Below are 23,109 nucleotides of genomic sequence, written 5' to 3'. Positions count from 1 at the left end.
GGAGAAGAGAGATGACAAGGTGAGGCTGGCTGCAGGGAGTGTGGGTGGGGCACAAAAAAACCCACATTGCTCATTGAGGAAGGAGGGCAGACTGTTGCATGGTGACATAGAGAACTGCCGATGGCTGCCTGCATTACTGACAAAGTTTTGTAAGTGAAAGTAATAGATTAGTGGTCAGTAAAGGTCAGTGCCACCAACTCCCTCGTGGGGGTAGGTGGCACTGTTTTATTTTGTGTTGTTATAAGTTAGGGTAGGTCCTTGCAGAAAAGGAAATATTTCAAAGATAGAAAGTGGGTCAAGAGTATTGTCTGATGTTAATGGAAGCAATGCCATAAAGAGTAGTGCTTGTTTTAGATAGGAATAATCAGAAATAAGAATTTTATTATTTGGCAATTGTGTGTATATTGCAGTGAGGAATGTAGGGGCTTGCACAAGAGGTTGGAAGGGGTTTTGTTGTGCACTTACTTTGAAGAATTGGAAACAAAACGTGTATCAAATACAATGACATTATCTATGGGTTTCATATTTAGTCGACTCCTGGTCAAGGAATGGTGGGTTGAGTAAAACTCCCATAAATGCAGAAGAGATCTTTTAGGAATCCATTGCTTTATTATCATAATAGTATTTGAATGGTAAACAAATGCTACCCAATCGGTGGGGGTGATCTCTCCTACTAATTGCTGTAGGCAAGGCTTTTCACCTGTAATTCATTTGGGAATTTTTGGTTCATCATCATTTCACATCCGTTTTCTATGCTGGCATGGATTGGACAGTTTGACTGGGGACTGGCAGGCCAGGAGGCTGCACTAGGCTCCAATCTGATCTGGCAATGTTTCTACAACTGGATGCCCTTCCTAATGCCAACCACTCTGAGAGTGTAGTGGGTGCTTTTTACATGCCACTGGCATGGGAGCCAGTCAGGCAGCACTGGCATTGGCCACATGGCACTGGCATCAGATGTAGCAAAAAAATGTACTAAGAAGGAAAGTACCAGTCTACTGTTTACTGCCACAAGGGTGAAGCACAGGCATATGTACATTATCTATTCTTGTTTTAAACCTTTAACACTTAAACCAGCCATTTCCAGCCTCTCACACCCACTTAGTCATTCTAAAAATGAACAATTATATTGTTGAAATCGCAAATCTACAACGTAATGCAGAATTAATTCAAACCAATATGAATAAATAGGCATTATATTTTTCAGAATAATCTGATTGCTAATGGGTTAAAGCAAGTTTTGGAAAATTTCTCTTATACCTGAATTATTAAGGGATTTAATGAATACTTACCGTGTTGCTGCAAAGAACTAAACCAATTTGCCCACAGGCATAAGTTGCAAGGGTGCAATTTGCATATGACACACATGGAAATACTGCCCGGCATTTCTTCAGAACATCTTGAATTAACTCTTTATCTAACCAAATATTTTCACCTGGAAATTGAAATATCAATACAAAAAAAGTAATGAAAAATCAATGACAATTGTTTGATTCAACATGATTAATATGTGCTCAAAGCAGCCCTAAAGACCCAGTACATTTAATCTATGAAAAAACATCCCAAAACTGAGAGAGAGAAAGGGGGAGGAGAGAGAGAGAGAGAGAGAGAGAGAAAGGGGGAGGAGAGAGAGAGAGAGAGAAAGGGGGAGGAGAGAGAAAGTAGCAGATGCATCACTAATCTTGTTTGTAAACCTCAGCTAGTTCTAGAACCCTTCATTGTATTCATCTGATCCATTAGACGTGAAAGCAAAAGAAATTAGCTTCCCATCCAATCAGTGATCATGTAATAGAACTGGCCACACACTTTTAAAACAAAACAAAACCTTGATATTTTCAATTTTAATTTATAATCTCACATGGATGTCATTACAAACAAATGAGATTTACAATAATTTTTTTTTAGATGTTCCTCAGAAAAATGGAACTGACTGATATTTATTGTGTAAATGATATTAATTAGTGTAATGTTGTAACCATAGAAACATAAATCTTATTATAGTGATGCTTATACACTGATATGTGTATATGTGACCAAAAAACAAACTCTCTCTCTTCTGTTACCTTCCTATATTAATTTCAGTCAGTACCAGTTGCATTAACAAACTGCTTTCCCACATTCTGAGACCCGGAATTAAATTAGGTTCCTGTTACTCTAATATTCTCTCAACCAAGCCATTTTGGTAAACAGCAAATGGTCTCATAATTTATAGGACTAAATGTTACCACTAACTTTGTGATAATGATGATGATAATAAGAATAATGTTTTAGTACAGGGTCAGCAGTTTTTGAGTAGAGGGGAAAGTTGATTACATCGACCCCTAGTACGTAACTGGTACTTATTTTATCGACTCCCAAAAGGATGAAAAGATGAAGTCAACATCACAGACTGTGAACTCAGAACGTAAAGTCAGAAGAAATTCCACTAAGCATTTGGGCCAGCATACTAATGGTTCCACCAGCTGACCACAATAATAATAATAATAATAACAATCATCATTGTCATGTAGCAGACACTGGATTGCTTGCCACAATTTGAATCAGTTTTTATTTAGAGTTACTGCCCCCCTCCCTCCAATATGGAGGGAATGGACTAGTCGATTACATTGACCCCAGTGTGTAACTGGTACTTATTTCATTGAGCCTGAAATGATGAAAGGCAAAAGTTGACCTCACTGGAATTTGAACTCAGAAAGTTAAGAGAGATGAAATGCTGCCAAGCACTTTGTCCCCCATGCTAATTACATGGCAAGCTTGCAGCCTTATCTTATAACGAGGAAGAATAACCTTACCTTGGTTACACATAATGCCATCTGGTTTCAATGCTTTGTGAATTAACTTATAAAATCGTAGTTCGAATAAACCCTCAGCTGGCCCTATGAAAGGAAGTGAAAGAATAAAAGCTTTTAAATGACAGTGTACTTCATGCAAATAAAAGGGGGCAAAAACATACTTTGATGTTAAGCTGCTGAAAGGACAGAAAACAAGGACAACAAAAATATTAGACTTGCAGGAGTTTTGCAGCTGGATGCATTTGTGGAATGATGTCTGTGACCTGCCAGTTTACAAAAGACAAAGTTAATAATTTATTACATAGCAATAGGCATGGCTACAAGTATACAGAGTTTGCTTTGAATTTTGTGGTCTGAAGTTCAATCTCAATGCATGGAATCATGAGCTTGGTGTTTTCTTCTGTAGCCTTAACCAGGCCAATTTTTTGTGAGTGAAATTAAAAATACATTGTGTGTGTGTGTGTGTGTGTGTGTAAATGTTTACTTCTAAGTGTCTTTGCGTGGCATTATTTGAATGATGATGATATTGCTCAGCCCTTTAGCATTTAATCTAGCTACATCCGGCCCAAATATTCTACCTATTTTATGTTCAGATGGGCTAGATCTGGCATCTCACACCTATCCTACAATGTTATTCTAAAAATATACAAACACACTCATGCCAGTGGCAGGTAAAAAGCACCTAGCACATTCTGTAAAGTGGTTGGCATTAGGAAGGGCATCCAGCTGTAGAAACCATACCACGACAGACAGTTGGAGTCTGGACAGCACCCTGCTAGCTAGCTCCATGCCAGCATGGAAAGCAGATATTAAATGATGATGATGGTTATGATACCATTGAAATCTCAAAGCTATAAGATAATACATAATTAATTCAAAACAATGAGATTAAACAAGCATTACCTTTGACAAAGTAATCTGAATGTCAAAGGGTTAAAACCCTTGTAAAGAATGCATCCTGTAAGACCCAGCAAGACGAAGAACAGGAAAATGGCTGCATAAAAATCTCATCTAACCAATTCCAGCATAAAGATTGGGGGAAGAAAAATTATGTCATGATGGCAGTTGCATTGATAAAAACTATAACGAACTGATTAGAACAGAAAGCAATATAGAAGAAACAAGAGTAAAAAAAAATGAGCAAAGAAGTTCTACTGCAACATTTTGAAGCATTTGAGGAAGGATATTTGACAAAGGTGACCGGAACTGTGGAGCGCAAAGAATTGGATTCTTCACAATAACGATGCACCGGATCACCAAACTCTCCTCATTTGTGAGTTTCTAGCCAAAAACAACATGGCATCACATCTGCACCTGCCCTATTTGTCAGATTTAGCACCTGTGGATTTCAGTCTCTTCCTTAAGATGAAAAGGCAGCTCAAAGGTCGCCATTTTAACACTGTTGTCAAGATTCAGAGTGAATCACAGAAGGTCCTCGACTTGCTTATGGAAAGTGACTTCCAGGCCAGTTTCTAAAAGTGGCAGGAACATTACAACTGGTGTATTGCTGTGCAAGGTGACTATTTAACAAAGATGTTAAAACTTAGGTAAATAAGTTATTATTTTTATCAAACACAACTAAGTCCAGGAGCGTTTTTGATACCACCTTGTATATTACTCTACCTTTAGTATTTGAGTAATATTTTCCTCCCACCTTGTTTGCTTCTATGTGCTTATTTGTGTATATGTTATCGTCATTTAACATCCATTTTCCATGGTGGCCACAACAGATTCCGTTGTCTGTTCTGGACTGGTTTCTGCTATTGGATGTCCTTCCTAATGCCAACCACTGTACAGTGTACTAGGTGTGCTTTTAATGTACCCAGTGCATTCGGTAAAGTGGTCGGCGTTAGGAAGGGCATCCAACTGCAGAAACCAAAACACAGACTATGGAACGTAGTGCGGCCCCTGGCTTTACCAGCTCTAACCAAACCATCCGACCCTTGCCACCATGGAAAATGGACATTGACTGGTGACATATCTATATTATAATATATATATATATATGGCTTAATGAAGTGATTTTCATAATGTTAAATTCTTACAGAAATGTTATTGAAGCAATAATTTTTACAGCGCCTACTGAAGTGGACATGACAATAATTATCTTAAAATTGATTGAGAAATGGAAATTTTTGCTCAAAGTTTTTTTCAAGATTTTTATACCCAGTATTCCAGTTGTGAAAACTTTATTTACTAAAATCAATTTCATATTCAGGAGGAACTTTTTAGAACCACAAACATACAAGAGGCCTTTAAAAAAAATATCAGACATCTCTGCAAGAACGGGACAGTGCTACTTTCATTGTTCTGCACTCACAATAGATTTTTGCATAGCACGGAAGCAGTTGTGATTTTCTGGTTACCTATGCAGCTGCATGTCTACATTATGGTTGATCTACATCACAAATTCTTTAAAAGACGACACTTCCTCCTCATTGATCACAAATAATAAATGTTGATCACATGACTACAACCAAAATATTTCCTTACCAACAGGATCTGTGGAATCAGTAATGATGACATCAAATTTTCCTTCACATTTTTCAAGGTATTCAACACCATCAGCAATACATAATTCTAACTTGGGATGAGACAGACCAACAGCCATTCCAGGAAGATATTTTTTGCTGACATTACAAACTTCCTGTGAAGATTAAAGAAATATAAAAAAAAAAAAAAAAAGGAAATGATTATTAATGATTTTCAAGTCACCAATGTCTTTATCCACTGCTGGATAAAGATTGAGCATGGTTTTATCACTTTATCTCTGCTCATTGTAACCAATACACACACACACACACACACACACACATATCCATATCTTGGTGCATAGTCACTGTGGATCCTAAGTAGGCATACTCTTTTACCTACGAGATCTCATCGCTTCCCACCTCTATAAGAGCAGGATAGAAAGCATTTAACTCAATAAAGGATGTGCTCCAAATGAATACAGACAAAACCATGCATGCCAGACTCTTTAAAAGCACCGTTCTAGCTGTGCTCTTAGATACAAGTGAGATGTGGACCACTACAAAAAGAATAGAGCATCAATTGGTTACAATGCAAAGGCCATGGAAACATCCATGTTTGGAATATCACTTAGAGAGCACATTCAGAATGAGATAAATCAAGAATGGAATGGAGTGAACGATGTGATTGCAGAGTACCAAAAACACAAGTTCTGCTGGGCCATACTATGTTGCAAGGTTTGCAGACAACAGGTGGAGCTGTGCAGTTGCTGAGTAGAATCTAAGAGATGAGAAAAAGCCTCCAAGATGATGGGGAAATGATTTAGTCAAGCAATTTGGGTCAGGATGGAAAAGGATATGGTGCAACTAAGAATTGGAAGCGCATTGTGACCAACGGTGTGTAACAGCATCCGATGGCCTGGTCAGTACTGTGATATATACACACACACACACATATATGTATGCATATACACACACACATGCAAAGTAGAAATGAACTTGTGCCTGAGTACAACGACTTCTCAGACACAATGCCACTTCTTAAAAGATCAACAGTAGTGGTGATATAATGCAGGTAACCAGAAAATCACACCTGCTCTCATGCTATGCAAAATCAACCAAGTACCACCATGAGTTAGGAATGTGGTGGTGGTCGAGACCAACACAGAAAGACACATACACGACAGGCCTCTTTCAGTTTCCCTCAAACAAATGCACTCAGAAGGTTTGGTCAGCTCAAAGCTATAGCAGAAGACACTTGCCCAAGATGCCACACACTGAGACCGAACCCAAAACCATGCGGTTGGGAAGCAAGCTTCTTACTACACAGTTACACCTATCAGCATGGCAGCAGCTCTGAGCTGAAACTACAGAAGAAAAAAAAGGAGTGGCTGTGTGGTAAGAAGCTTGCTTACTAACCACATGGTTTCGGGTTCAGTCCCACTGCGTGGCATCTTGGGCAAGTGTCTTCTACTATAGCCTCAGGCCGACCAAAGCCTTCTGAGTGGATTTGGTAGACAGAAACTGAAAGAAGCCCGTCGTATATATGTATATGTGTGTGTGTGTGTGTCTGTGTTCGTCCCCCTAGCATTACTTGACAACCGATGCCGGTGTATTTATGTCTCTGTCACTTATCAGTTTGGCAAAAGAGAGCAATAGAATAAGTACTGGGCTTACAAAGAATAAGTCCTGGGGTCGATATGCTCGACTAAAGGCGGTGCTCCAGCATGGCCACAGTCAAATGACTGAAACAAGTAAAAGAGTAAAAGACATTATATATATATATATATATATATATATATATATATAATTTATAATTAACGTTTGTTGTTTGTATTTAACTTTCAATTTTTCGTTGATTATGGAATTTACAGGTAGGATTGAGCCACTGTTTTGGAATTCATCTTTGAAGGATATCCCCATCCCATCTAGAAAGGAATATATTTTGAAACTTATTAATAATATTAAAGAATTTATTACTAGAATGAAATGGAAAGCTTATTTTAATAATATTCATAATATTACTTAATGTTCATGATGTAGATAATTTAAATTACATTAATTCTAAATTTAAATCCAGAAAAGAACCACCGTATAATAGGGATTTACAGAATTTAGGGGATAGTATTTGGAAAGTAGTGAAAAATATTAAATTTCATAAATATCCAAATAGACATAATGATTATTTAAGAAATTTAGCCATTAAAATTAAACAATTTAGAAATATGGATGGTATTATTGTACAATCCGATAAAACTAGGTACCTATATAAACTAGATGTAAAACTATATGATTATTTATTAGAGAAAGAAATTAATAAAAAATATAAGATAGTTCCAGAAAATACTTTAAATTTGATTAATAAGGCCTCTAAATTAATAATGTTTAAATACGAACTTGATAGTAAGACGGAACCTTATGTACCGATGCACCCTAGAATTACTTTAAAAGACCATAAAAATAATTTTTATTCTGACCCTAAAGTTAGGCTTATTTGTCCTTGTAAGTCAGATCTAGGTAAATTAAGTAAAATAATTTTAGATAAATATATTAACAAATTAAATGGAATTAATTATCTTAAATTATGGAATTGCACAGTAGATACTTTAAATTGGTTTAATAGTATTAATGATAAAAATAGGTATAAATTTATTCAAATAGATATTGATAATTATTATTCTTCCATAAATGAAATTGTACTAAATAAGGCCCTAATCTTTGCTATGAAGAAAGTAGGTATGACTTACAATGAAGTAAATGTAGTTAAAATGGCTAGGAAATCATTGATTAAATATGATAATAAATTGTGGGCTAGAAAAGATACCAGAGATTATTTCGATATACCAATGGGTGCGCCTGATTCAGCACAGGTAACTGATTTAGTAGGTATATATTTATTATCTGAACTTGAAAACTTAAAATTGGAGGGTGGTTTATATAGGGATGACCTTTTATTACTTACTAAAAATTGCACTAATAGACAACTAGAATTATATAAGAAGAGAATATATAGTTTTTTTAAAAGAAATGGTTTAAAGATTACTATTTATAATGAGTATTATAACGTTAATTATTTAGATGCTAATTTTAATTTATCTACTGGTAATACCCAACCTTACCATAAGATTAATGAAAATATTAAATACATTCATGCTAAAAGCAATCACCCACCCTCAATTAAAAAATCCTTAACATTTACTATAGGTAAGAGAATATCTTTACTATCTTCTAATATAGAGATTTTTGAAAAACATGCACCTTATTATAATAAAGCCCTACAAGAAGCGGGATATACTAATAATATAAAATTTTTTAATAATCCGAAATATTTTTATAATTTTAGTAATAATAATTATAATAATAATGACCTTTTTAATAAACATAACTTTTATACTCATGATAATGTCTTCTTAGGTAATAATAAGAATAATAAGAATAATTGGTATTATAATAAATTACCTAAACATAAACTTAATTTTAATGGAAACAATTTTAAATATTATTAAAATTTTTTTAATGATAATAATAAATTTAATAATACCAATAATAAATTCAATAATATCTATAAGAACAAACTCTGGCTAATTATTCCATACGGCATTCAAGTTAAAACTAACATTATTAATGAAGTTTTAAAAGTTATTGATTTATTCCTTAGAGATAATAAAAATATCATTATATTTTTTCTAAAAATAATTTTGGTGTAGGTTATTCTACTACTAATAATGTTGCTAATATTATCTCTTCTTTTAATAAATTTAAGTTAAATAAGTACTATAAATTTAAATTTAATAATTATTCTAATATTAATTTTAATAATAATGTTGACCAGGATATAATTAATTGTACATGTTTAGATAAAACTAAATGTAATTTTAATAATAAATGTAATTTGAAAGATGTAGTGTATAAATGTATAGTGAAATTATTGAATGAAAATAAACATAATGGTTATAATTTAAATAAGATTTATATAGGATCGACTTCTAATAAAATTAAATTAAGAGTAGCTCAACATATGCACTCATTTAAGAATAGAAATTTGATTAATTCTACTGGCCTCAGTAAATATATTTGGGAACTTAAATCTAAAAATATTAACTATATTTTAAAATGGGAGATAGTTTGTAAAGCTAAATCCTATCATATAGGTAATAACTTTTGTAATTTATGTAATAATGAATTTAAAGAGATATTATTTCATAAGGATAATAATTTACTTAATTCTTTTGATGAACGAAAAATAAAATGTAGACATAAACTACTTTATTTATATAAAAACTTTAGCTAATGATTTTTTAAATTTTGTTTATATGGGTATGTGTATATGCATGTATATGTATATATATGAGTGTGTGTGTTTTAGTCTATATGCGTTAGTATGTATGTATATTTTTAGGTGTATGCATATATGTTTATGTATGTATTTATATAGGTTTAAGTGTATATATGTGTTGTGTTTTTATATATGTTTGTGTATGTTGAGTGTATATTTGTATTTACATGTATGTATAAAGATATGTATTTGTGAGTATAGATGTATATTTATATATATTGTGTGTGTAAGTGTGTGAGTGTAGTTTTGTTTTATAATATTCCTTATTTATATATTTATTTGAGTGAATTTTTATTTGTGTGTGTGTTTTTTTTTGTTTTTTTTTATATATATAGTTATGAGTATTTTTGTGTATATGTATATGTATATTTATGTATGTACTTATGTAAATGTGTATATACATGTATATATATGGGTATAAGTATATATGTGAGTGTGTGTAATTTGTTTATATAAATTAGTAATCATCATCATCATCGTTTAACGTCCGCTTTCCATGCTTAAGTATATATATATAAGTGTATGTATATATATTTATGTGTATATATATATATATATATATATATATATATATGTATATGTATATACATGTTTTTTATGTGCATATATTTTATATTTGTATTTATATATATATGTATATATGTATGTTTATGTGTATCTATATAATATGTATATTTGAGAGCATGGGAGGGTGAGTGTGTATTTATATATACTATTCTTTATTTATTATGTGTGTATGAGTGTATTTGTTTTTATATGTATGTTTAGGTAGGTACATGTGTGTATGTGTAGCTATATATTTATGTATATATATAACGTGAGAGAGTTAGGGGTTGGGGGTTCAACCCACTAAGGGTAGTATCTATCCAGTATACTGCTGGGAGGGTACCCAATTATTGCTACACTAGTGCTATACTAAGTGCAATCAATGGGAGCGGGTAAAAGTGGAGGTTTTACCCAAAATTTGTATAACAATTTTTTTTTAGAAAATGGAGGATAATATGCTGAACCCAACTACTTGCAGACGGTGTATCCCGTTGAATTCATTAATTCAATTCATAGCAAAAGTGACAAAATAAGAAAGAAAAAGAAAGAAAGAACCAAAGCACAGGTGTCTATGGCAGACTATGTTATTTTGCCAACCTGGTTTACATATAGAAGTACAAAGTACATAAGGAATTAGAGGATGAACAGAAGTTTAATCTTACAGCTGTTTCGGCCTAGTTTTAGCAAGCCCCATTCTATCCGAATATTCCTTTCCGGAGTGATTATCAGATGACATTTTGAAATGGGGTTACATGCCTGAACCGTTAGGCCTCTTCAGAGATTCACAAAGGGTTTCATACAAATGTAGAGCAAGACGTAAAAACAGAGGTGTGGTAGAGACCAGAAGAAAAACAACAGCAAAAATAAGATAGAAATAAAAATAAAAAATAGAATTAAAATCAAAATAAAAATAAAAATAAGGGTACAGCAGGAAAAAAAAAAAAAATAATAATAAAGAATACATAAATGAAAAATGAAGGTATAGCATGTGGGACATGCAAAAATATAAAAAAGATATATGTCAAAAAACCCTTAAAAATACAAGGCACACAAAGAGCCTACAAACATTATAAATAGGTAGCTATAGACACTCCAATGCATATATATATATGTGTGGGTTCGTGTGCACAACCTTACTCCCATGTGTGCATATACAAGTTTGTATAAGCAAACATTCCACCACATACGTTGTTTGTGGCATCAGCGCTATTAGCCGTATCTAGAAAGCTGTAAGTGTTTTTTAGAAAGGAAGTTTTGTTGAGTGTGTGTGTGTCATTTCTGTATATATTGGAAGGTTCTATGTAGAAGTTCATTTTATACAAGTTATTAATGTTCTAGTAGCAATAACAGTGATGGTGACGATGATGGTGACAACAACAACAACAACAATAATATGCCAAACTTTCAAACTTAGCGGTGTAGGATATCCTGTTGCTTCTTCCAACGGCTCCACCATTCTGCTGCTAATGGGGGAGGGTTAATTACTACCGTTAACTTCCCTCCTTCCAATTGGGCAACTGTTGTTTTAAACTGCCTACGCTTAGCTACGGTTGGATAGCCACTGGCCGGTCAAGATGCTAGCTTGCCTGCGCACATCTCCACACACACACACACACGCGTGCTATCTATATCTCCCCGTACTCACGCTCATGCGTGCGTGTATGTATATACACATGTATGCGCACAGCCACACATCTCTTAATTCTACTATATACTCACGGTGAGGGGGTAAAGTTCCCAATGTAATGGCAATAGAGTTAAATTGGTAGACTTTCAAGAAGACTACAAACCGATGACCACAACAGTAACAATGAGGATAAATACATTCTCATCTATACATATCCATATATATACCCTTATACACATTATGTCCCCTCACATATACCCATACTTATTCATACATACACAACTGTGTGGCCAACTATCATTACATCCGTATGTACACAACTACATACCTACTTACATACTCACCTATACATATACACATACCTAAATACACACACACACACAAATAGACGTACACACACACACACACATACTTATACATGTATACACACACACACATATATATATATACATACATCCATATAGATATCCACATCCACATACGCACATGCATATGCATACATCCACGTAGGCACTCACAAGCAAATAGATATGCATGTGTATACACACAGGAGGAGTATCTCTAGTAATAGAAGACCAACGGCAACAAGAACAATACCAACAACAACAACATGTAGGTACATCTACATGTGCACACACATACACACATAGCTATACGCATAACCACTTCTATTAGTTTTGATAGAGGGGCCGTGTCTGCAGTGCTACCCATTTTCTAGTGTATGTCTTCCTGCCTATATGTTAATATCAAGCTAGGTTTACCTCCTAATTTTTGTAGCTATATATATACACACCCACACACACATATATACACACACATACACAAATATACATATATGTATATATATATACATACATATGCATGCACATCTACGTACCCACATATATGTTCACTTAAGTATCAAGTGTTAGCCATCCCAATGTCAGCAGGGTATAATTAGTTATCGCTAGCGAAAAGCGGTGTCCTAGTACTAGGTATTTTCTTATATTAGATCTATGTATGTAGATAACAGAATTACATATGCCATAACCTAGCATAAGAATAGTGGTTTATATATATATGGAAGTGTGTATGTTTCAGTCTATATGTGTTATTATGTATGTATATATATGTGTGTATTTATGTATATATGTGTATGTATGTATTTATTTATGTATATGCTTATATTAGTGTATGTTGTGTGTATATACGTATATTCGTTTGTATATATATTTTATATATAAGTATGTATATTTGTATATGTATGTAAGTATATATATATATATATATATATATATATATATATATTATAAGGTTTTTAAACTTTTAAATTTTCATATTCAAAAGAGACAGAGACTTCAAATTCGATATATCGATTTATTCACCACTCTATGTTAACATTTCTGTGCCAAACTTATCCAGTGACTGGTCCATTGGATTTAGACATTTGGCACTTCTTCAGGAGTGGTTACCTTTCGAACAAAACACGAAAAAACACATACATAACTATTATTAAGTCTTTAGGATCTCGTTAGCTTTCGTCTTTGTTATTATAGGGGAGATAACTCCTTAATTTTCTATTTTTATTGCTCTCCTGTGGATTTCCACTAGATTAATTAATTATTTTGTTTATTTCTCTTTACTATACTATATTACCCGTATACATATGCATACATACACTTTACCCGTATACCTATCCATATATACATACACACACACATATACATATGTATACACATATACGTACACACACACATACATATATATATATATATACATATATATACACACATCCATACAAATACAACACACATACATATATACATACACATGCACACACACATACATATACACATATACATATATATATATACATATATATATATATATATACATATATATATACATATATATATATATATATATATATATATATATATATATATATATATATATACACACACACACACTTATATGCACTCATCCATATATGCATAATTGCACATACATAAACATACATGAGACATCATGCTGTACTTCATCACATCTTGAGATCATTTATACCAACGAAATGTACTTCTTATGATATGCGTACATTTCAGACCATTATTCTTTACTTTATTAATTAATTTATCCTTAGAAAAGAGTATGTGGTATAGTTCCACGGTACAGAGCGAACAATACTTTCTTCCTCTCTCATATGGCATTGATCTAGCTATTATAGACCATTCTAATGAATACTGTTTATTACTTTCCTTAAGACCCCAGATGTATTTGCTAAGACTAGTGCTAGCCATTTTCTTCCTATCTCTAAAGCATGAGAAATGGTTAGAAATTCTACGGCATACCTGTCCTGAGGTGCACCGCAAGTATGTCATGGTATCTGTTTGAGTCTTTACTTTGCATTGATATATTATATTTTTGACTTTCGCATTAGGTCCTTCAAATTTTATTCTCCTAGGGTTTACCTCTTTTACTGTGATTATGCTCTTACTCCTATTATTAATAAATGAACCTCCATTATTATTATTATTATTATTACTACTACTATCATTATCACCATTATTATCATTATTATTATTATTATTATTATTACCATCATTGTTATCATTCTCACTATTATTATTATTATTATTATTATTATTATTATTATTACTGCCATTTATATTATTATTCAAATTCTCATTCCTACTTGTTTCCCTAGACTCAAGTATTTTAATGTTATGTGCTGCTATTATCTGTGCTATGTTCCTAGTATTTGAAAATCCAAATCTGATTATATGTGTGTTGATAATCTTACCATAGTGTGAGCTCCTTGGGAAGTGTCTACCTATCACTTCTCTAAACTTAGCTCACACTGTGGTAAGATTATCAACACACATATAATCAGATTTGGATTTTCAAATACTAGGAACATAGCACAGATAATAGCAGCACATAACATTAAAATACTTGAGTCTAGGGAAACAGGTAGGAATGAGAATTTGAATAATAATATAAATGGCAGTAATAATAATAATAATAATAATAATAATAGTGAGAATGAAAACAATGATGGTAATAATAATAATAATAATGATAATAATGGTGATAATGATAGTAGTAGTAATAATAATAATAATAATAATAATAATAATAATAATAATAATGGAGGTTCATTTATTAATAATAGGAGTAAGAGCATAATCACAGTAAAAGAGGTAAACGCTAGGAGAATAAAATTTGAAGGACCTAATGCGAAAGTCAAAAATATAATATATCAATGCAAAGTAAAGACTCAAACAGATACCATGACATACTTGGGGTGCACTTCAGGACAGGTATGCCGTAGAATTTCTAACCATTTCTCATGCTTTAGAGATAGGAAGAAAATGGCTAGCACTAGTCTTAGCAAATACATCTGGGGTCTTAAGGAAAGTAATAAACAGTATTCATTAGAATGGTCTATAATAGCTAGATCAATGCCATATGAGAGAGGAAGAAAGTATTGTTCGCTCTGTACCGTGGAACTATACCACATACTCTTTTCTAAGGATAAATTAATTAATAAAGTAAAGAATAATGGTCTGAAATGTACGCATATCATAAGAAGTACATTTCGTTGGTATAAATGATCTCAAGATGTGATGAAGTACAGCATGATGTCTCATGTATGTTTATGTATGTGCAATTATGCATATATGGATGAGTGCATATAAGTGTGTGTGTGTGTATATATATATATATATATATATATATATATATATATATATATATATATATATATATATATATATATGTATATATATATATATATATGTATATATATATATGTATATGTGTATATGTATGTGTGTGTGCATGTGTATGTATATATGTATGTGTGTTGTATATGTATGGATGTGTGTATATATATGTATATATATATATATATGTATGTGTGTGTGTACGTATATGTGTATACATATGTATATGTGTGTGTGTATGTATATATGGATAGGTATACGGGTAAAGTGTATGTATGCATATGTATACGGGTAATATAGTATAGTAAAGAGAAATAAACAAAATAATTAATTAATCTAGTGGAAATCCACAGGAGAGCAATAAAAATAGAAAATTAAGGAGTTATCTCCCCTATAATAACAAACACGAAAGCTAACGATGTCCTAAAGACCTAATAATAGTTATGTATGTGTTTTTTCGTGTTTTGTTCGAAAGGTAACCACTCCTGAAGAAGTGCCAAATGTCTAAATCCAATGGACCAGTCACTGGATAAGTTTGGCACAGAAATGTTAACATAGAGTGGTGAATAAATCGATATATCGAATTTGAAGTCTCTGTCTCTTTTGAATATGAAAATTTAAAAGTTTAAAAACCTTATAATATAAATATAAACTGTGAGAACGACCCTTAAGGAATCTAGTTAATGATCTCCTAAGGTAAGTTCTTATGCTATATTGGTAACGGTTGCTACATCCTCTGGGAAAATTATTATATATATATATATATATATATGTGCGTTGCTGTGTACGTGTGTGTGCGTGCATTTGCTATTGCATGTGCGTGTGTAGTGCTGGTGAGAAGTGTGTGTGTGTATGTGGGTGTGTGTATGTGTGTGGATGTGCGTGTGTGTGTGTGGGATTGTGAGTGTGTTTATGTGTCTCCGTGTGCGCGTGTGTGTATATTTTTTGTGCGTGCGGGTATGTGTATGTTTTCGTGCGTGCGTGTTATGTGTGTGAGTGAGTATTGTGTATGTGAGAGGTGTGTGTGTGTGTGTGCATGTGTGTATATGTGTATGTGTGTGCGTGGTTTTATGTATGTGAGAGGTGTGTATGCGTGTGTTTATGTGTGTGCGTGCGTATGTGTGCCAGGTATGTGTGTTATTTTGTGTGTGCACTCCTGTGTGTATGTGTGTGGATGTGTATGCGGCTGTGTATGTATATATATATATATATATATATATATATATATATATATATGTATATGTATGTATGTATAAGGGCGTGTGTTGGGGTATTTATTTATAATTTTTCCTATTTAATTATTCTAGTAATTATATTTTGTTTTTATTGGTAGGTTAATATTTTAGGAAGTTTAAGGTTTTATATTACAATGACACTACGATTTTTATAAGACTAAATCAATAGTAGTATTTTAGTTTATTTCATAATATTATTTAATTTACGACTATTAGTATTATTATTTATTTATTATATATTAGAATTTAATATTTATTAATATGTTTTATAAGATAACTATAGTTTTTTGTTCTTTTTATGTTGTTAGTTATTTAAATTTTAAATTTTTCATTCATTTATTTAAGTATTATTATTTCATTCATGTTTTCGTATTCTATTCTCTATTTTTACGTAGTATTTTCGCGCGACCTCTTGCTTAAAACGCTATAGCTATTAGATAACGTCTTAGTTTTCAGTTTGAATTACGGAAAAATATGGATAAGTACTGTTTTTTTACTTTGCTAAAGATTTTCTACTATTTGAAAATAATATGTATTCTTGTTTTTTATATTATTCATTTAGTTCTTTATAGATTATTTTTAATAGATAACTTATTTAACACTAAATTATTTAGAAGTTATAGTTTCATTTCAACATAATATTAGAACTTCGATTTGAATAGTGTTGATATATTTTCGATTATTTTTGATTAATAATTAATCTTTATTGTTTATAATATCGTTAAAGATTTTTTAAAATTAAAACTTTGTATATATATATAAAGTTTAATCTTTTATTCTTAATAATTTTTTCATTCATATTTTTATTATTACGTTTGTAGAAATAAATAATCTTGTATTTTTCTATTATTCAATTGATTTTTAATTATAATTAAATAAACGTCTTTAGCTTTAAATAGTATAGCTTTAACTATTACACCGGTTAAATATGTACTAATTTTATCTTCATTATTATTTTAAACTTAAACTTCGTTCAAATTGTATTTAAAACAATGATAATTTAAAACAATGATAATTATGTAAGATGTTTTTTGTATATAATATACATGTTATTATAATGGATGAAGGGATGATTATTGAATGGTTATTATTTTGATATTATGATATTTTTAATAATTTTTCTATCTTTATATCATAAGTATTTCATATTAATTCATTTGGTACTTATTGTTGGTTGAGATAGATACATATATCTAATTATTGTTCTACTTACGATCTGACGATTAGCTATATTTTTTAATAGAATTTATTTTCGATAATTTCAATTGATTTTAATCGATTTAAATTTCCTTTCTATTTGAAAATTAGTTATGAAACACGTGTAATCTTTTTATTATATTTATCTTATGATATTTACTTTACTTTATATTATACTCATTTATTGTGCTTTTAATTATTAATTTTTCTATATGTGATAGTGGATTTTCATCGATGAGTTCTTGAAACTTGGTTATTTTCCCTAAAACTATATATATATATTAAAAAATCGGACTCTCCTGTTGTTAGACGACGTATGAGAGTTCAACAATTTCTTACCGAACAACCACACAAATAATTTGTTTATAGCAATCAAATGTTTGTGTACACATAAGCTCGCTCCCTCTATCAAATCTACATTACCTGTACAGGTGCAACAGGTGCCACATGTCAGATGACAAAATGATTACAGAGTAACGTGAAATGAAGTGCTTTGCTCAAGAGTACAACGCAACATCTGGTCTGGGAATTGAATCCACGATCTCGCAATCATGAGTGCAACACCTTAACCACTAAGCCATGCCTTCACATAATATACACGATGGGTTTCAGCACACTTTACATTCTACTACATTTCACTAACAAAGTAGAGATCACTGCAAGGCATTTGAATATGACTAAATGTGGTGAAGTGGAATCAAACTAGAAACCAGTCAGCCATGTTTGTACATATTATGCTGAAATAAATTAATCTGAGAAGAAACGAAACTGCTGTGCAACTACACAAATAGGATATGAAAGTGGAAAGTTATTCTGCCTGTCAAATTCTAAATATTTTCTCAAATAAATAATATCTTTAATTTACCTCATCAATTTCGCACAGTACAACTTTCTTGACTGAAGGATGTTTCACAACTTCACGAACCACTCCTCCATCTCCTCCTCCAATAATAAGGACCTACAAAGACAGAAGTAATGAACATAATTATGTGTGCGTGAGTGCATTTCAAAATTATACGAAAACCCCAAAAAACAGAGACAGATGAGGGAACAACAGACAAGGTGTATTAGTTTGATGCACAGGAAAAATGGAAGAAGTCTTTGACATTTCAAGCCTTTTCTCTTCTACATGTATATGTGTGTGTGTATATATATATAGATATATGTGTATATACACAAATATATGTATATATATATGTGTATATACATTTTGATTTTTCCTCCTCACGTCTTTATTTGCCTTTCTCTCTCTTCCCCTTTTCTCCTCGTTTTTCAATCATGCTCAATTACAAACCTTTCCTCCTCCACCTTCACCACCGCCTAAAACAACACCCTTCCACTGCTTTCAGCCTTCTATTAACCTTTCCCTAATAATTTTCAAAGAACGCACATCTTCAGTCACTTTTTCTTTCTCAGTCGCTGCCTTCATCAGTGCCTCATCCCTAAAAGTTTCCGCCTCCAATTCCACCCCACTCTGCTGCAACCATCCTACCCATACTCCGTACTACCTCCTACCGCCTTATGCGCGTCACCATTCGTTCTAATCTCTCCAAAATACACACCATCAACCGTCTTCTCCCTCTTGCTTTTTCCTTCTTCTCCTCTCAGTCGCCCTCCCATACTAACACTACATTACATAATTCATTTAAATCATCTCTTTCATCAATTTCTCGCTCACACCAAACAACGTAAACTCCACTCATTCCTCCATTCGATCGCACCCAATTCCACAACCTCAACTCCTCCACTACCCCTCTCCCTCCCTGATATGCTCCCCCACTCTCCCAACTTCTGTCCCATCCACCCCTTCTCCACTTCAGATCTTCCCCTCTCTGAGGTGGAGCGCTCCCTCCTCAGTAGGGCTTCTGCGCTTCATCCCTCTCACTCCATCCAGCAACGAATTTTGGACTCGTGCCGATATCCACAGCTTTGTGCTCTGGGTTAGGTTGTGTACACTTTTCAGCAACACTCCACCTGCATCTAATGAGGAGGACTGCTTCACCGACCTGGGCCACCAACCATTCCAATGGATACCAGCACCTGGCCAGTTCCAAGCAGTCGATCTTTTTGCGGGCACCTGCCAGCGTGCTGTGGACCAGTTTAACTTTTCCAGGCGTCCCAGTCATCTGAACATCTCCCCAGCTGAATTCTTGCCCCTTCGATGTCTCTGACACTGTATGGACATCATCATAAAACCGGCCGACAAGGGTGGAGTCGTGGTGGTGTGGCACGGGGACCTCTAGAAGACCGAAGCTCTCCGCCAACTTCAAGACACCTCCTTCTATTGCCCTCTTACCTCCAACCCCACATCCAGCTACCAACAGACTGTGTTCTTCACTATCCATGACCTCATCTCCTCCTTCCGTCTCCCGCCCCCACCACTTCTAATCTCATTGTCCGCTCCCCTCACAATTTACTTTCTCCACAAAATCCACAAATGTAACAACCCTGGCCGCCCCATTCTCTCTGCTTGCAATTGCCCCACTGAACTCATCTCCAGATATCTTGACCATGTCCTTGTCCCCACCCCTAGTGGCTTCCCCCCTCATCTTACATCCATGACACCAACCATGCACTTCGTTTGTTCAACTTTCTCCTTCCTTCCTGGCCCCTCTAAACTTCTCTTCACTCCTGACATCAAGAGCCTATACATAGGCTCGTGGTGATCCCTCACCATGAGGGGCTGCATGCATTCCAATATTTCCTTGACCTTCAACCCAACCTCCAATCTGACACATCCACACTTCTTTGTCTGGTTGAACTTGTTCTCTTCCTTAACTGCTTCTCATTCGCAGGTGATTTTTACCAACAGTTCTCAAGAGTGGCCATGGTAACAAGAACGGGTCCCAACTATGCGGACCTGTTCGTTGGCTACATTGAGGCCCAAATATTCTCAAGTTTCACTGGTCCCACTCCCGAACTATTCGGCTGTTATATTGACGACTGTATCGGTGCAACCTCACTCTCCTGCGAACATCTAGACTCCTTCCTCTCTTTTGTCAAATCCCTCCATCCTGCCCTCCGCTTCTCCTGCACTATCTCTGACACCTCAGTCACCTTTCTTGACATTTCAGTTAGCATTCATCACTCCACTCTTACCACTTCCATCCACTACAAACACACAGACTCACACTCATACCTCAACTTCTCCTTCCACCCTAAACACACCAAGCTTTCCATCCCCTATTCCCAATTCCTCTGTCTGCGCAGGCTCTGCAGTGACAACCATGACTTTGAGACTCAGTCTCAACTCATGGCTCGCCACTTCATCCTATGTGGATATCTCCTCACCACTATCCACACCACCCTTGCCAGAACATATTCTGTGGATTGTGCATCTGCTCTCTCCCCCACACTACCGTTACCCTCACCTACCACCCCCACACAATTCTATGAGCTTTCCGACGACTCTAGTCCGACCTCTCCACTTTGCACATCGTCTCTAACTGACCTTTCCCCTCCTTCAGACGAGCCCACAACCTACGAGACCTTTTGATTCACAGCTTCTTCCCTAACCCAACCCGACTCATTCCCCTGCTCCCTCCCATGCTGCTGCACTTGCCCTTACCTCTACAACACCACCCTCCTCACAGACACCCATTATCGACCCTATCATATCATTGACTCCTTCACTTACACTTCTAGCAACATCATCTACTGCTCTCTCTGTCCTCTGTACATCAGTCAAACAGGACACCACTTGGCTGACCGGTTCATGGAACACCTCCGAGACATCCGACTTAGCAACGACACCCCGGTCTCGCGCCATTTCCAGTCTACCGGTCACTCTTTACAACACCTGTCTGTGTTTGGATTGTCCTTGCACCGGGGCCATCCGGACTCCCGTCTTCGCCATGAGCAGGGATTAATCTTCTCTCTTTGCACCACATGGGCTCAACCCTCCTCCTCTCTCCCCACACCTACTTCCTCCCACCCACCTCTCCTCTCTTGCTCTGGCACCTACTTCCTCTTCACTTGTACCCACCTTCTCCCTTCATTGTCACCTCTCCCTCATTACCCCACCCATATACATCCCACCCTTAGACCTTATCCTTGCTTCCCTCACACCTCAACACCACCATACCACACCACACCGCACACACTAGCACTGACCACTTCCCAGCACCTACACCATCATCCACACACCCACACATGCACATGTCGTCACCAGCCCCCTTCCACACGCATGTGAGAGAACAATAATAATATTGCATATGTTGCATGTATTATACGTATGACTTTATACATGGTGTATAATGACTGTTAAGAGATTGTAATATCAATTTGAATTTTCTTTTCCTCATTTAAATTTGTTATTTTCCACTCTGCAAAGTTTATATTATGCTTATGAGATCATACCTTGGATTTGCAAAGAGCTGATATGATCAATGCCTGGATTGTATGTATAACCTCTCAATTACATACGTACGTATGTATTCCCTAATTTTTGAAGCAAATAACATCAACTTAAGGAAAGTATTCATTATTAAAGAAGAATATATCATTTTGACTGAAATATAATGCAAGTCAGAAATTCAAAAGAATGCAAATTCTGGTATCCAAGATGTATAAATGTATTTTACTTACATTTTCTGGAGATGGGTGTGAATATAATGGAATATTTGCAATCATTTCCTGATAGGCAAATTCATCTTTTTCAGAACACTGAATTAGCCCATCCAAGACCAGAACATTTCCAAACCTCTTGCTAAAAAAGAAAATGACTTTATGCAGTCAATATTCAGTTATTATATGTAAGTAGAATAAATTATTGTATTTCATGTTTTATGAGTTGATCAGGTTTTATGAGTTGATAAATTAAATCTTTTGTCAACAATTGTTTCTGAGGAAAATTTTGGAATGAATGCTCACCATTAATTCTTTAGCATTCAGATTATTTTGTCAAATATAATACTTCCTTATTCACATTGTTTAAAAATAATCATGTGTTATCTTCTAGCTTTGAGATTTCAATGATGTGATTGTTTATTTTTAGAATGACATTTTAGAGTAAGTGTAAGAAGTTGAACTTGGCTGGTCTGAACATAAAGCAAATAGGCTATTTGGACCAGATATGGCCAGTTGAAGTGCTAAAGGATTAAGATGAAACCAATTAAGAACAGTATTGTTTATGGAAAAATCTTACTTCTTCCAAGGTCCAAGAAAAGAAATTAATGCTGCAAGAAGCAATTTTTATCCAT

The 23,109-nt window shown here is 34.2% G+C and overlaps 1 protein-coding gene and 1 long non-coding RNA gene across 3 annotated transcripts in view; one reads left to right on the top strand and one right to left on the bottom strand.

The window, feature by feature from the left end:
• Window positions 1–23,109, bottom strand: part of LOC106881342 (spermidine synthase) — a 50,724-nt gene that overhangs the window by 10,266 nt on the left and 17,349 nt on the right. For both annotated transcript variants that reach the window (XM_052973770.2, XM_052973769.2), the window contains exons 3-7: window positions 22,496–22,616; window positions 18,774–18,866; window positions 5,286–5,439; window positions 2,793–2,876; window positions 1,293–1,435 (exon numbers count right to left, since the gene is read on the bottom strand). In XM_052973770.2, coding sequence (XP_052829730.1) covers window positions 1,293–1,435; window positions 2,793–2,876; window positions 5,286–5,439; window positions 18,774–18,866; window positions 22,496–22,616 — 595 coding nt within the window. The remainder of the gene's footprint in view (window positions 1–1,292; window positions 1,436–2,792; window positions 2,877–5,285; window positions 5,440–18,773; window positions 18,867–22,495; window positions 22,617–23,109) is intronic.
• LOC106882447 (uncharacterized) overlaps window positions 15,880–23,109 on the top strand; it is a 73,928-nt gene continuing 66,698 nt past the window's right edge. The window contains exons 1-2 of the long non-coding RNA XR_016244810.1: window positions 15,880–16,172; window positions 22,570–22,662. This is a non-coding gene — a long non-coding RNA (uncharacterized LOC106882447). The remainder of the gene's footprint in view (window positions 16,173–22,569; window positions 22,663–23,109) is intronic.

This window comes from Octopus bimaculoides, chromosome Z (genome assembly GCF_046866305.1).
Source record: "Octopus bimaculoides isolate indiv1 chromosome Z, ASM4686630v1, whole genome shotgun sequence".
Classification (NCBI taxonomy): domain Eukaryota; kingdom Metazoa; phylum Mollusca; class Cephalopoda; order Octopoda; family Octopodidae; genus Octopus; species Octopus bimaculoides.
Note: the sequence above shows the minus strand (reverse complement) of the source record. Positions and strands in the feature narration are given on the sequence as shown.